The sequence below is a fragment of the Loxodonta africana genome, chromosome 8 (assembly GCF_030014295.1).
Source record: "Loxodonta africana isolate mLoxAfr1 chromosome 8, mLoxAfr1.hap2, whole genome shotgun sequence".
NCBI classification, from domain to species: domain Eukaryota; kingdom Metazoa; phylum Chordata; class Mammalia; order Proboscidea; family Elephantidae; genus Loxodonta; species Loxodonta africana.
In genome coordinates this window covers 120,142,114-120,155,068 of record NC_087349.1, presented here as the reverse complement: position 1 = coordinate 120,155,068, position 12,955 = coordinate 120,142,114, and the positions used below count along the sequence as shown (strand labels likewise).

Genomic DNA, 12,955 nt, shown 5'->3' with positions numbered 1-12,955 from the left:
CATATATTAAATAAACTTTGATCAATTCGTATTTTTAAAAAATCCCCTCCCACTTTGTGACTTGAATTTTTACTCTCTTAAGATGTCTTTTGATAAACAGATTATCTTAATTTTAATATAGTCTAATTTATCAGTCTTTTTCTTTATAGTTAAGGCTTTTGGTAATTGATTAAGAAAAATGTTGCCTATTTCAAAGACATTCTCATATGTTATCTTCTAGAACTTTATCGTTTTATCTTTCACATTTAGATCTACCATCTATCAGGATTTGATTTTTGTGTAAGGTGTAAAGTAGGATAATTTTTATTTTTATGTTGTTGTTCTGACTCATAGGGACCCTACGTACAACAGAATAAAATACTGCCCAGTTCTGCACCCTCCTCAGAATTGTTGCTATCTGAGCCCATTTTTGCACCCAGGGTGTCAGTCCATCTCATTGAGCGTTTTCCTCTTTTTCCTCTACTTTACCAAGCATGACGTCCAAACTCGTCCCTTCTGATGACATGTCCAAAGTACGTAAGACGGAGTCTCGCCATCCTCACTCCTAAGGAGCATTCTGGCTGTACTTCTTCCCAGACAGATTTGTTTGTTCTTCTGGCAGTCCATGGTATATTCAGTATCCTTCGCCAGTACCATAATTCCGAGGCATCAACTCTTCTTCAGTCTTCCTTATTCATTGTCCAACTCTGGCATGCATATGAGGCAATTGAAAGTACCATGGCTTGGGTCAAGTGCACCTTAGTCCTCAAGGTGACGTCTAGGCAAATCTAGATGGATACCCAATTGGTTCAGTATCACGTGTTAAAAAGACCATGTTTCCAATGCTCTGCATGCCACTTCTGTCATAAATTGTGTGTCTTTATAGGTGTGACTTGTTTCTGGACTTTCTATTCTTTTCATTTATTTTTATTTGTTCTTCTTTGTGCCAGAGGAAACCCTGGTGGCATAGTGGTTAAGTACTACAGCTGCTACCCAAGAGGTCAACAGTTTGAATCTGCCAGGCGCTCCTTGGAAACTCTATGGGGGCAGTTCTACTCTGCCGTATAGGGTCGCTACAAGTCAGAATCGACTCGACAGCAGTGGGTTTGGCACAAAGCCAAAACCACACTACCTTTATTTCTATAGCTTTATAATATTCTGATTTCTGGTCGTATAAGTCCTCCAGCTTCTTTTTTCTTCAAGATTATATCTTGTTTAATTTTGGCCTATTGTGGTTCCATATAAATTTTTTAGTTAGCTTGTCAGTTTACACACGCACACAAAAAATATCTGCTGATACTATGACTGGAATTACAATGAATCTAGAGATAAATTTGGAGAGAATTGACATTTTTGTAGTATTAAAAAAAAAAAACAAACACATTGCCATCGAGTTGATTTGACTCACAGAGACCCTATAGGACAGGGTAGAACTGCCCCATAGGGTTTCCAAGGCAGTAATCTATGCAGAAGCAGATTGCCAGTAATCTACGCAGAACAGCTGGCGGGCTCGAACCACCAGCCTTTCCTTTAACCACTGCACCACCAGGGCTCCTTGTCTTTGTAGTATAGAGACTTCATTTAGATCATTAATTTTCTCAGTACTGTTTAGTAGTTTTTTGTGTAGTTTTCTTACCCATCTTTTGTTAGATTAATTCTAATAGTTTGTATATTCTCTAGGATCTTCTACATACACAGCCATGTCATCTATGAATGTTGACACTTTATTTCCAATTCTTATAACCTTGATTTATTTTTCTTGCCTTATTACAATGGCTAGAATCTCCAGTACAATGTTGAATAGAAGTGAGAATCCTTGTCTCAGTTCCAGTCTTATGGGGAAAGTTTTCAGCATTTCACAATTAAGAATGATGTTTGTTCAGTTCTGTAGGTGATTAGCTGATGGCTAAGACTTATTTTTAGTCAGAATTTTTGTTGTTTTCAGTGGTAGGATTAGGCCAATAAGCTAGCCCACCATTCCCCCTCTTTGTGTATTCCTGATATTAATCCTTGGTTGTTAAATATGTTGTAAATATTTTCCCCAATTCATCATGTGTCTTTCAACCTTCTGTAATAATTTTGTTTTTGTTTGTCTTACAAAAGTTTTACATTTTTATGTAGTCAAATCTGTAGGCTTTACCTCTATGGCTTCTGGATCTTGTGCTTAGGAAAACTTTCCCACTCCAAGATTATAATATACTCTCCTATGTTCTCCTCTGATACTTATATTTAGGTTGAGCTCCTTAATCCATCTGTAATTTTACTTTTATGTATGGTGTGATAGAGAGATATAACTTTATTTTGATCCAAATGATTAACCAGTTGCATTGTCTATCCTTTCTCCTGATTTGAAATGTGACTTTTATCAGAAGCTATTTTGCTACTGAGATCACCTGTCTATCTCTGCACCTGTGGAGTTTTTAACAGGGTGATTTGTGCAATTTCTCCTCAGCCTTTAGTCCCCATTAACCCTCCCATTTACCACACCCCTGTACATCCTGGCTGTGCAGTGCCCCTCCCCAAAGGTGGGCTAACAACACCTGGCACACAAGGCTCTTGAGAAGACTAGAGAAGACAAACCAGGTAATATAGAACAGATGTTCTAGAGATGTTGGCTCCCTTCCTTCACGCTTACTCCTCCTCTTTTCACATGCTGACAGGCCCTTTGAGCTGTATGAAGCCACAGCAGCTCTTCAGCCAAGCCCCATTTGTGCAAGTGCTAGAGCCCAGAGAAGGAGTAGAGAGCTCTCAGTAGGCGGTCCGGAATGGGCTCTGGAGACCTGCATCCACTGTCCCAGCACAGGATCTTCCTGAAGCTAAAGTTTGCATACATGAGGTTTGTCATGGATTGAATTATGTCCCCCAAAAATGTGTGTATCAACTTGGTTAGGACATGATTCCCAGAATTGTGTGGTTGTCCTCCATTTTGTGATTGTAATTTTATGTTGATAGGATTAGGGTGGGATTGTAACACCACCCTTACTCAGGTCACCTCCCTGATCCAAGGTAAAGGGAGTTTTCCCTGGGGTGTGGCCTGCACCACCTTTTATCTCTCAAGAGATAAAAGGAAAGGGAAGCAAGCAGAGTGTTGGGGACCTCATACCACCAAGAAAGCAGCACCAACAGAGTGCATCCTTTGGACACAGGGTCCCTGCACCTGAGAAAATCCTTGACCAGGGGAAGATTGAGGACAAGGACCTTCCTCCAGAGCTGACAGAGACAGAAAGCCTTCCCCTGGAGCCGACGCCCTGAATTTGGACTTGTAACCTACTAGACTGTGAGAAAATTAATTTCTTTTTGTTAAAGCCATCCACTTGTGGGATTTCTGTTAGGGCAGCACTAGATGACTAAGACAAGGTTCCTCCCTGCCTGAATGTACCACTGGACTAGCATCTTCCAGGTACTTCCAACTTCACAGACTGTTCCCAGAAGGGGAGAAACTTTGAGTCCTACTCCTGGCCAGGCTCGCCACACTCCATACCCTTCCTGCTTTGGGAGAAATTACACGCCCCTCCCCTCCTCAAAGGCACTTCTGTGGCAAGAGCACACAATGGCCTGGCTGCTTGCTTGAAAAGGGAGAGAAGAAAATGGAGAAAACACAAACTAACATCTCAACAAATCACCTTCCCACACATGTATTATTTGTGTAATTTACATACATTATTTTAAACTCAAGGCAGCCAGAATAGGACGTGTGATAGAAAACATCATTTCTGCTCAACAAGCATTATTAGCCACCAAAGACACGCCAAGATGCATCTTCCTCTCTGCAGCCTGTGCTTCTGGGGAGCTCTCTCTCATGGAGACCTGTCCCCAGGTTCTGGGCCCCAGACAGTGAGATGGAAGACGGCAGGATGCCCCGCTTATCCCCAAGAAGCGCCGCCTTGCAGAGGCCTGCCCACATGGCAGCAATAATCACAGGAGTTGAGACCAGCCAGAATGACATTTCCAGGTAGGGCCAGTTTGGTGACCAGAGTGTGTGTGAGAACTCCCGCCAAAAAAACTATGGATTACAGACCTGCACGTGTACTATTCACTGGGGCCCACAGCCTACTGCCCCCTGGCCCAAGCCTGCAGCTCCCCGCCTACTGCAGACACTGGGGGTGGGGCACCCTGTCTTTGGTCACAAGTACTGGCTGTGTAAAGGACATATTGGTACCTAGTGATCAGAAGTATTGAAGGAGGGAGTAGGCAGCCAGGAAATGGATGATTCTGGAACAAATGCTTAGTGAGGCAGGAGTCCGTTCCTCGGAGCTCCAGAGCCTCTGCCAATGGGAGCAGAGTGGCCAATGGGGGCTGCCTGCAGGGCCCCCAGTCAGGGGCTGAGCGATGCAGAGCAGATGTTGTAGGTAAGTCAAGCTACGGACACTGTCAAGGACACAGCACCCTCAGGCCCTGAGGAGAGGGAGGGGTCAAGGGACCACCACAGGGAAACCCACAGCCCCTTGGTTCAGGGCCCTTGGACCATAAACAGGGGCTGCACCAGACAAGGGCTCCATCAGAGCACCTGCCTACTATTGGACAAAGAACTATCCACATCGTTGGCACTTTTGACATCATGTTCAAAGTCTTCGTTGATGTAGACATTGTTGGTCATGTGGGTCACGGAAGGATACGTCAAGCAGGGATTTTCCCTGGCTGTGGCCTCCTTGGCCGTAGCAGCGACCTCCGCCTGCCTCTGCTCCAGCACCAAAGCGCGGTTGACATCAGGCCCTGGGGTGTGGCAGAGAAAGGGGATGTCAGAGAGGCAGCTGGAGCTGTCTGCCTTCCCTCCACCCGCGCAGCAGGGTGCTACACGCAGGCGGTGCAGCCCCAAGCCCCCTCTGCCACCATGCACCTCACTCCCAGCTCTTGCCCACTCTGCCTGGAAAACTACAATGTGGCGGGCACCTGAGCTAGGCCTCTGGCCTGTCTGCCCTCCAGAGCACCATGGCCCCGCTGCTGGCAATGTTCTTTCAGAGAAGCACCTGAGCCTTGTGAGCATCCCCACGAGTCTGTCTGTTTCTAGGAACACCCTGGGCAGCGCCCTGAGAAGACGCTCCTCGCTTTGAGACCTTGGGCCTTACTCTGGACAACAGACTCAGGGAGACACGGGGGCGCCTGTGTTCCTGCTCACCTTAAGGTGCCAGGCAGATGTGCCCCAGGTTCAGGGAGGGACTGGCCTGTGGGACGGTGGGACTGCAGGCTCTGGGCTGATCCCAGGAGCAGCTGCCACTCTGCTCCACAAGTCCTCATGCGCTCCCTAGGCCTGGTTGCTCCCAGGCTGCACCTCCTCACCCCTCTCTGGTTTCCCACCCACCACACTCAACACACACCCACTTCTCTTCCAAAGAGGGTCAGGAGCTTCCTACAAGACAGAGCATGGGGCACGGTTAGGACCACTGGGGCCAGACTGCCCGTGTGGGCTCTAATCCCTGCTCCATATCCACCAGCTCTGTGACCTGGACACGTGTCTCAGTCTTGTATACAATGGAGATGATAGCAATACCTACCTCAAGCAGCATTAAGAGAATTTAATATATATTCACATAAATATGTATGTGCAGAAACATACCCTTAGGTAAATGTTTTCTACTAACTTTTTCACTGCTGATTATTATGCCCTGATATGGGTGAGTAAAATCAGACTCTTTTTCTCAGCTTGCCCTTATTCCCAGCTGTCAACACCCTCATTCTGGAGGGCTCCCTCCAAAAACTCTGCAGGGAGAGATTTTTGAACACTGAATCTCAAGGATGAGGTTGCAGAGAAAGGGGCATGGGCATGCCTGCTGGTCAGGGTCTAAACTGGTAAAACCTTCTGTTGGGCAATCTGGTGTTAGCAAGGAATGCTTCATGGACTTCATCTCAGGGAATCTTGGAGGACGAGGCCAAGGTTCAGCCACAAGGACCTTCACAGCCACAATAATAGTGGAAATCAGCATAATTTCATACCCAACAACTGGAAGTGGGTCAAATAAATAGTGGTTAATTGATACAATAGGATGCCATTTTCAGACTGCAAGTTGCCATTCATTACTGTGTCATTTTTAAAATCAGTGATAAACTAAAAAGAAAACCCATTGCAGTTGAGTCGATTCTCAAGGCGACCCTATTGGACAGAGTAGAACTGCCCCATAGGGTTTCCAAGGAGCAGCTGGTGGATTCAAATGGCCGACCTTTTGGTTTGCAGCTAAACTCTTAAACACTGCGCCACCAGGGCTCCAGTAATAGGCTAGAATAGAATATCAGAGTGCATCGTGTGTAGTAGGGTATTGTTTTGTGAACCCTTGTTTAATTATATGTGTGTGCCTATGCACAATGCTTCTCAATGTAAAACATATTTCTTCCTGAAGATCATGGTTAAAAGTTTAAAAGCACAGCAATGGAATACCATATAGCCACTTAACAGTGCTTCAGACACACATCTGTTGGCAAAGATGCTCTCGATATACTACGTGAAAAAAGAGCAGCCTTCAGAACAGGAAGTAGTGTATGATCACAGTCTTGTTTAAAAAAAAAAACACACACAGGTATGCCCAAAAACCATGCTGGCGACAGCTGTCCTTGGAGGAGTGGTGTCTGAACGTCTATGTTTTAACTCTGCCTTGTGAGTGTGGCTGCACTTTTGAGAGCAAGCATGCATTGTTTTTGTGACCATCATCACTGTCACGGCAGGAAGCCTGTACGCTCTGGCTAGCAAGGGCAAAAACAGGCGGGCAGGTGGGCACTCACCCAGGTAACTGAGGACCACAGGCAGGAAGACTAAGCCGTGTAGCAGGCCCAGGACGGTGATAAGCAGGTTGAGGTGGAAGAAGAAGATCTGGATGAGCTGGGCCTTGGCAAGGCCCAGGACCAGGATGCCGGGCAGGTTGGTCATGGCCACCCCAGCGAAGACCTGGGCATCACGAGCAGATGTCAGGCTGGGCCCAGGGTGCCCCACCATGGGCTACGTAGGGGCGGCCGCACGCACTCACCGCACTGCCCATGGTAATGGTGGCCTCCTTGGCCCTCTCCAGTCGGGTGGGCTTGATGCTGATGGCAAAGGAGCGGGTGATGTGGGACACGAACTCCACTGAGATGCCCACCGCCTGCAGGCAGAGGAGACTTCAGCTGTGAAAGGCAGGAGTTGGAGGTGGGGAAGAGCAAGCAGAAAGGCTGAGGTCTTCCGCTGGACCAAAAGGAACTCGGAGGCTAGTGTTCCCAACTGCCCCTCGAGGGGCCACCTCTGCCCTCAGGACCCAGTCACTGAACTGTCAGCCTGTGTTTGGGGAGTTACCGAGACCAGGTTGATGAGGGACACAGTGTTGTAGCTGATGCCCCAAAGCGCCATGAAGCCAACAGTGTCCACAAGGATCATGACGATGGAGAAGAGGTTGATGAGGCCAGAGCGGAGGTCCATGCCCAACAGGAGGCAGCAGACAGCAAAGGTGGGCACAAGGCAGAGGCCCAGCATGAAGAGCCCCTCGGGAACAACCATCAGATACTGCTCATAAAACACATTGCTGATCCTGCAGTTGACAAGACACTTTCACAAACACCCATCATTTGATCCTCACAGCACCCCTGTAAGGCAGACAGGGTGCTCCCACTTTAAAGTGAGAAGACAGAGGCTCAGAGAGCTCCCAGAGTAAGGAATCGACAGGCCCAAAACATAGCCTGAACCTTCTAACCTGTCCTCCTCCCACACAGCTTCCCTGCAACCCCACACCCCAAAACTCCAGTCCCCAGCAGGCAGCCCCTGTCCTCCCTGAGGCCCAGCTGCTTAGGGCCTCACGTGTAGGGGAAGACCTCGAAGGCTGGGTCTGTCCCCGGGACCTTCCGCAGGCTGGCAGTGATGTTGGCTGCTAGGGCTCGAGACACCCGCAGGGCTTCCGTGTAATCCTGTGAGTTCCTCAGGGGCGTGTGGTAGGCCATGAATCGGGAGGCTGGGCCGGCACAGAAGAGGACCGGGAGATGGGAGAAGAAGCACAAAAGTCAGGTCCTGCTTTAGGACACCTTTGGCTTCTGCCAGGAGCTATCTTGCTTCAGAACACCTGGGATCGCATCCCTAGCTGCAGGTGGGCATCCCGGGCAGCAAGCGACCCCTCTTGAGATTCTTAATAACCAGGGCCCTGCGTTTCATTTTGCCCTGGGCCCGAAGATTCTGCAGCTGGTATGCCTGCAGGGCAAGGCCGGAGTCAGGCCCTACTACCGATCCTAATGCTCCTCTGTACAGCTTCAAAACATACACCAAAACCCAGTGCCCTCGAGTCGATTCTGACTCATAACGACCCTATAGGACAGAGTAGAACTGCCCCATAGGATTTCCAAGGAGCACCTGATGGATTCGAACTGCCGACCTTTTGGTTAGCAGCCGTGCTCTTCACCACTACGCCACCAGGGTTTCCCAAAACATACACTGGATTGTAAACATTCGTTCAACACAATTACTTCTCAAGTGTACATACTCCTACAGAAAAGGACGAGAGAAGAGCACAGAAAAATGAAAACAGCTGTACTGCAGCACTGGGGGGTTGTGGCCTGGGGCTCCTCTCAGGGCCAGTAAAGAGGACACTGAATTATTCATGATGAGCTTGCATATCAGGGAGAGAAACTGTACAGCGGAGAAAATCAAAAGAAAGAAATGTGCTTGGCCTTATACAGTCTTACAGTAGGAAAACAGCATGGCAGAGCTCTGGCCCAGCACAGCAGAACCAGCTCCAGAGGCCCTGAGTCAGCGTGGAGCCTGGGAATCTGCATTTCTAATAGTTCCCAGGTGATACTCATGCAGCAGGTCCAGGGATCACACTTTGGGGACCACTGCTCTAGACCAATCTTGGTGTGCACCTGAGAGAACCATGGTCAGAGGTAGGGGGAGACTCATCCAGGCCACGGTGGGGTTGGGGCAGCCTCAGGGCATCTGTGCTCCCCTCTGCTCCCTCCACACCCTCACTCCTCTGAGCCCCAGTGAGTGTGCTCCCTCCTGTCCCCAACAACAACTCATGCTGGCAGCATGAAGAGGTGGGCTGCACAGAGTGGGGCACTCTGATGGAACGGATGGGGACAGGGGCAGGGACCCCCTCTCTGTAAGATGGGAACCTGGATGGTTTAGCCAGGAGGGTGGGTAGAGCGTTTCTCAGTTCCTGGTTTTCCTAGTATAAAAGTAATACATGCTTGTGAATGATCCAAACAGGGGTTATTTCGGGACAGGGGAAGTGCCCCGCCGGCCCCCAGGTCCGTTTGCCAGCACTAGCCAATGTGCACAGCCCTGTGGGAGGCTCCTAGCACACAACACCCATGCTGCTCTGCAGCCTCCCAGTTAATGGGCAGCGCATCCTGAGCATTCCAGCCTCAGCCAAGTCCCTATCCACGTGTGCTCAACAGCTGTGCCAGGCTCCGCTACACAGGCATCAGGAGCTGCTCGGCCAACCAGCCACCACTGATATTCAGGGGGAATTTGTGCACGTCGAGGGAAGGGTGTCCAGCATGGGTGCGGGAGGCTCTGAAATCAAGGCCAGCTGTTGAAAGCATTCCATGAACTTCAGGCTGACCTGGACTGGGGCAGGGGAAGGAAGCAGGGGGTAGGCTGGAAGCCTGAAGCCTTGAGAGGTGGGGCAGTGAGAAGCCCCATGAGAAGGAGAAAGAAGAGGCTGCGTGCAGAGGGCCTTTGGGGCACCCGACTAGGCTGAGCTTACCCAAAATCTGACCGTCTAGGCTCATGTTCACAGAGGTACCGTAAGCTGCCAGGCCCCTGTGAGGAGAATGCCAGAGCAAAGGCTGAGCCGAGACAGGGCCTCCTCCAGTCTGCTTCGCCCTTCCCCAGACCCCCACACCTGTCCTCCCAAGCAGCGCCAGCCTGGCCTACCCTTTGGGACAGTTGATGTTGGGCGGGTCGTTCAGGAACAACGGGAGGTACTTGTGGAACTGCTCCACTGAGGGCCGGACAGGGCCCAGAGTAAAGGCTATGCAGCTTTTAGAGCAACTCAAGGAACCTAGGGTAGAGAGGCAGGCTGGGTCCCAGGGCAGGCCCCGGCTTGGGGCTCCACTGCACTTAGTCCCTGTCTCCCTCCTCTGAGGGCCTGCCCTTATCACTCACACCACCAGAGAACAACGTAAGGCCATGTGCCACTTCTGGAGAGATTTGTCACCACTAACTGGGAAGGAAGGAGCCCTGGTGGTGCAACAGTTAAGCACTTGGCTGCTAACTGAAAAGTTGGCAGTTGGAACCCACCCAGCAACTCTGCAGAAGAAAGACCCTATGGGGCAGTTCTACTCTGCCACACAGGGTCACTATGAGTCAGAATTGACTCAAGGGCACCCACCAACAATGATCGGGGGAACAGCTCCCTCTCCAGGCATAAAACCTGTGGGCACCCACGGGCGGGTGAGGAAAGCAATCTTGGGGCAGACCACATGGGGGCGCTCCTCCACCCACAAGTGGAGGTGGTCCAGCCACCAGGGTCTGGACCGAACTCTGTTCTCCACGCGCCACCCAACCACAGCCGCCCACTGTCAGGGTGCCTGGTGTGCATGTGTGCGCATCCATGGCTCTGCACACAGACCCCGCACAAGTACTCCCTCGGGCTTCTGCTCCACCCCGTCACAGGAGCAGTGAAGGGTGGCAAGGGACAGCCGGACCCTGCCGGAGGGGACAAGAGGGGGCAGAGAGCTTGGCCAACTCCTCCTTTCAACCGCTGCTCCTTGCACCTCAATCTACTGAAGCTGAGGTGGACAAGGAGGCACCCTAGGCCCTGTGCTCACTGCTAGTTGAGGGACAGAATTCATCCTTATTGGAGCCAAAGGCGTAGAGGCGGCAGCAAGAGGATGGGGTCAGCCAGTCGATGAAGTCATCTACCCAGGAGGAGGCTGGCATGGCCAAGTAAGACCTGAGGGGCAGGGGAGAGGAGGGGCGGGGAGAGGAGGGGCGGGGAAAGGAGGTCAGGCAGATCCGGCCAGGAGGGGCAGGTGTCATCTCAGTGCTTGACCTCCCACTCGGGCTTCCCAGCAAGCAGGTGGACAGCTAGGCAAGGGCAGGGAGGCCTCTCGGTAGACTTGTTACTCATGAGGAAGGACAGGGAGAGTGACTTGGGGAAGGACAGGAAGGGCCAGGCTGGGAGGGGCCGGGGCAGAGGATCACTTACAGCTCAGGGAACTCGGTGGCGTACTGGATCTTCTGGGTTAAAGAGTAGCTGTCACAGCCTGCGCTGGAGCAGATGCCGTTCATGCCAGCCGTGCTGGAGAAGTTATAGCCCGCGGTGGTGACAAAGTAGATGGGGGCCCCCACCTCAAAGTAGCGGTTCAGAGAGAGGAAGTAGTCGAGCAGGTATGAGTCCTGGGAGGTCCAGGACAGTCAGTGAGCCTCAGTGGACCAGACCTACCCCGAAGGGCTCTCCCCTACTCACATGCTCACAGAAGTGCACACACACAGGTACACACACACAGGTATGTACACAGAGGTACATGCAGTATACACAGTACACACATCGAGATACGTACAGAGGTATACACACCAAAGGTACGCACAGAGGTAGATGCACACAGGTACACCCATAGAGGCACAGAGATACACATACACATGCAGAGAGAAGTACATCCACAGAGGTACACACACAGAGACACATGTATACACACACAGGTATATGCCGAGATACCCACACACAGACATACACACACACAGGTACACTCACAGAGGTACAAGCACAAAGCAGCACATCCCAGCCTATGTGACCACACACATGCACCATCCCAGCTGTCCTGTGATAACAGTGTGGGCGGTCACCCTCTCCAGCCCACCTGTGTCCCTGTGCATATCCACACACAGACACCTCTATGCTCACTCAGGCGATCCACAGGGACTGGCACCACCACTGGCCTCTCCCTGTTCCTCTCAACATAACACCCCCTCCAGGCCAGCTGGCCATTTGTCTCTTGTCCCCACCAGCTCTTAGAAGCCCTCTGAAGGCACTGATGCTCGGCAGGCTGCCCTGCCCTCCTCAACCATGTGACCTGGCTGGCTTCTCTCCTCATTGCTCCCTGGATGACTCAAGGGTTCTACAGTCTCTTGTGTCCGATCTCTTCAAGCTTGGACCAGCTCCATTAAAACATCCCCATAGCTGTGCGAGGCTCACTGTAGCCAGCTCCAGGCCCGGCTCTCCTCCAGATGTCTGTCAGGCTCCCAGGCCCCAGCATCCCTCTCTCCCAACTCAGCAGCCCCAGCTCTGCTGGTCGGCCTCTTCACTCCCTTCCGTGGCCACCGGCCAAAACTTTGGTGCACACCCAGACACGCAACGGGTTCTGCCTTAACTACACAGCGCGCCTGTCCACCCTGCCACTTGCTGAGCTGGCACTCTTCCCTGACCATTGCTCCCAGGGGCCCCCAACACCTGTCAGGACAGAGAACCAATGCCCAGGCCTTGCAATCAGGCCTCCCATGCGGGTAGGGAACATGTCTCTACCCTCCAAGTCTCCCTAGCTTTCAGACAGACCATCCTCACTGCCCTCTGCTCCTACCCCACCCACCCTTGCAGGTTTCCCCAGACCTTGCAGCCTCCCAAGAGCCCTCCCAGCCCCTGGGCCCAGAGTGCTGGTTGTCAGCCAGGGTCACATGGCCCAGACGTATACCAGATGGGCTGTGAATTAATAAGACCACTTTGTATTCGTTGTGCGGCTGGCAGCTTGGACGCACAGGGGCTCTGTGGAGCCAGAGACCTGCGTGTAGAAAGTGCTTGGAGTTGTTTTGTCTGCCCATTCTCAGGATGCCTGGGCCACCTCCTGTCCTCTAGCCTTGTGCTGGTCTTTAGCACCAGCACTTTTCCCACCTAACATGGCCTCTCTCCCCATCCTCCTGGGAGCACCTCCAAGCCCCAGCCACGGAGCACCACCAATGGGAGTGTCTCACCTTGGGCAGGGTCAGTTCCTGGTCAAGGCCCACGGTGATGTAGAACATGTAATAGAGCCCCACTCCGAACAGGGCAAGGAACAGCACCACCTGGGGAGGGAGAGGGTGAGAGCCCTGCTC

At 51.4% G+C, this 12,955-nt stretch overlaps 1 protein-coding gene across 7 annotated transcripts in view; it reads right to left on the bottom strand.

The window, feature by feature from the left end:
- Nucleotides 1-222: 222 nt before the first annotated feature.
- The window catches only part of LOC100658798 (probable ATP-dependent RNA helicase DDX56), a 43,352-nt gene continuing 30,619 nt past the window's right edge, over nucleotides 223-12,955 (bottom strand). Inside the window, exons 10-19 of one of the 7 annotated variants that reach the window (XM_064290268.1) lie at nucleotides 12,836-12,925; nucleotides 11,079-11,269; nucleotides 10,699-10,823; nucleotides 9,803-9,929; nucleotides 9,633-9,688; nucleotides 7,733-7,883; nucleotides 7,235-7,466; nucleotides 6,933-7,046; nucleotides 6,691-6,853; nucleotides 223-4,692 (exon numbers count right to left, since the gene is read on the bottom strand). In XM_064290268.1, the coding sequence (XP_064146338.1) occupies nucleotides 4,478-4,692; nucleotides 6,691-6,853; nucleotides 6,933-7,046; nucleotides 7,235-7,466; nucleotides 7,733-7,883; nucleotides 9,633-9,688; nucleotides 9,803-9,929; nucleotides 10,699-10,823; nucleotides 11,079-11,269; nucleotides 12,836-12,925 (1,464 nt within the window). In that variant the 3' untranslated portion in view covers nucleotides 223-4,477. Of the gene's footprint in view, nucleotides 4,693-6,690; nucleotides 6,854-6,932; nucleotides 7,047-7,234; nucleotides 7,467-7,732; nucleotides 7,884-9,632; nucleotides 9,689-9,802; nucleotides 9,930-10,698; nucleotides 10,824-11,078; nucleotides 11,270-12,835; nucleotides 12,926-12,955 lie in introns of those variants that run through there. The other 6 variants (XM_064290264.1, XM_064290263.1, XM_064290265.1 and 3 more) reach the window with 6 other exon arrangements.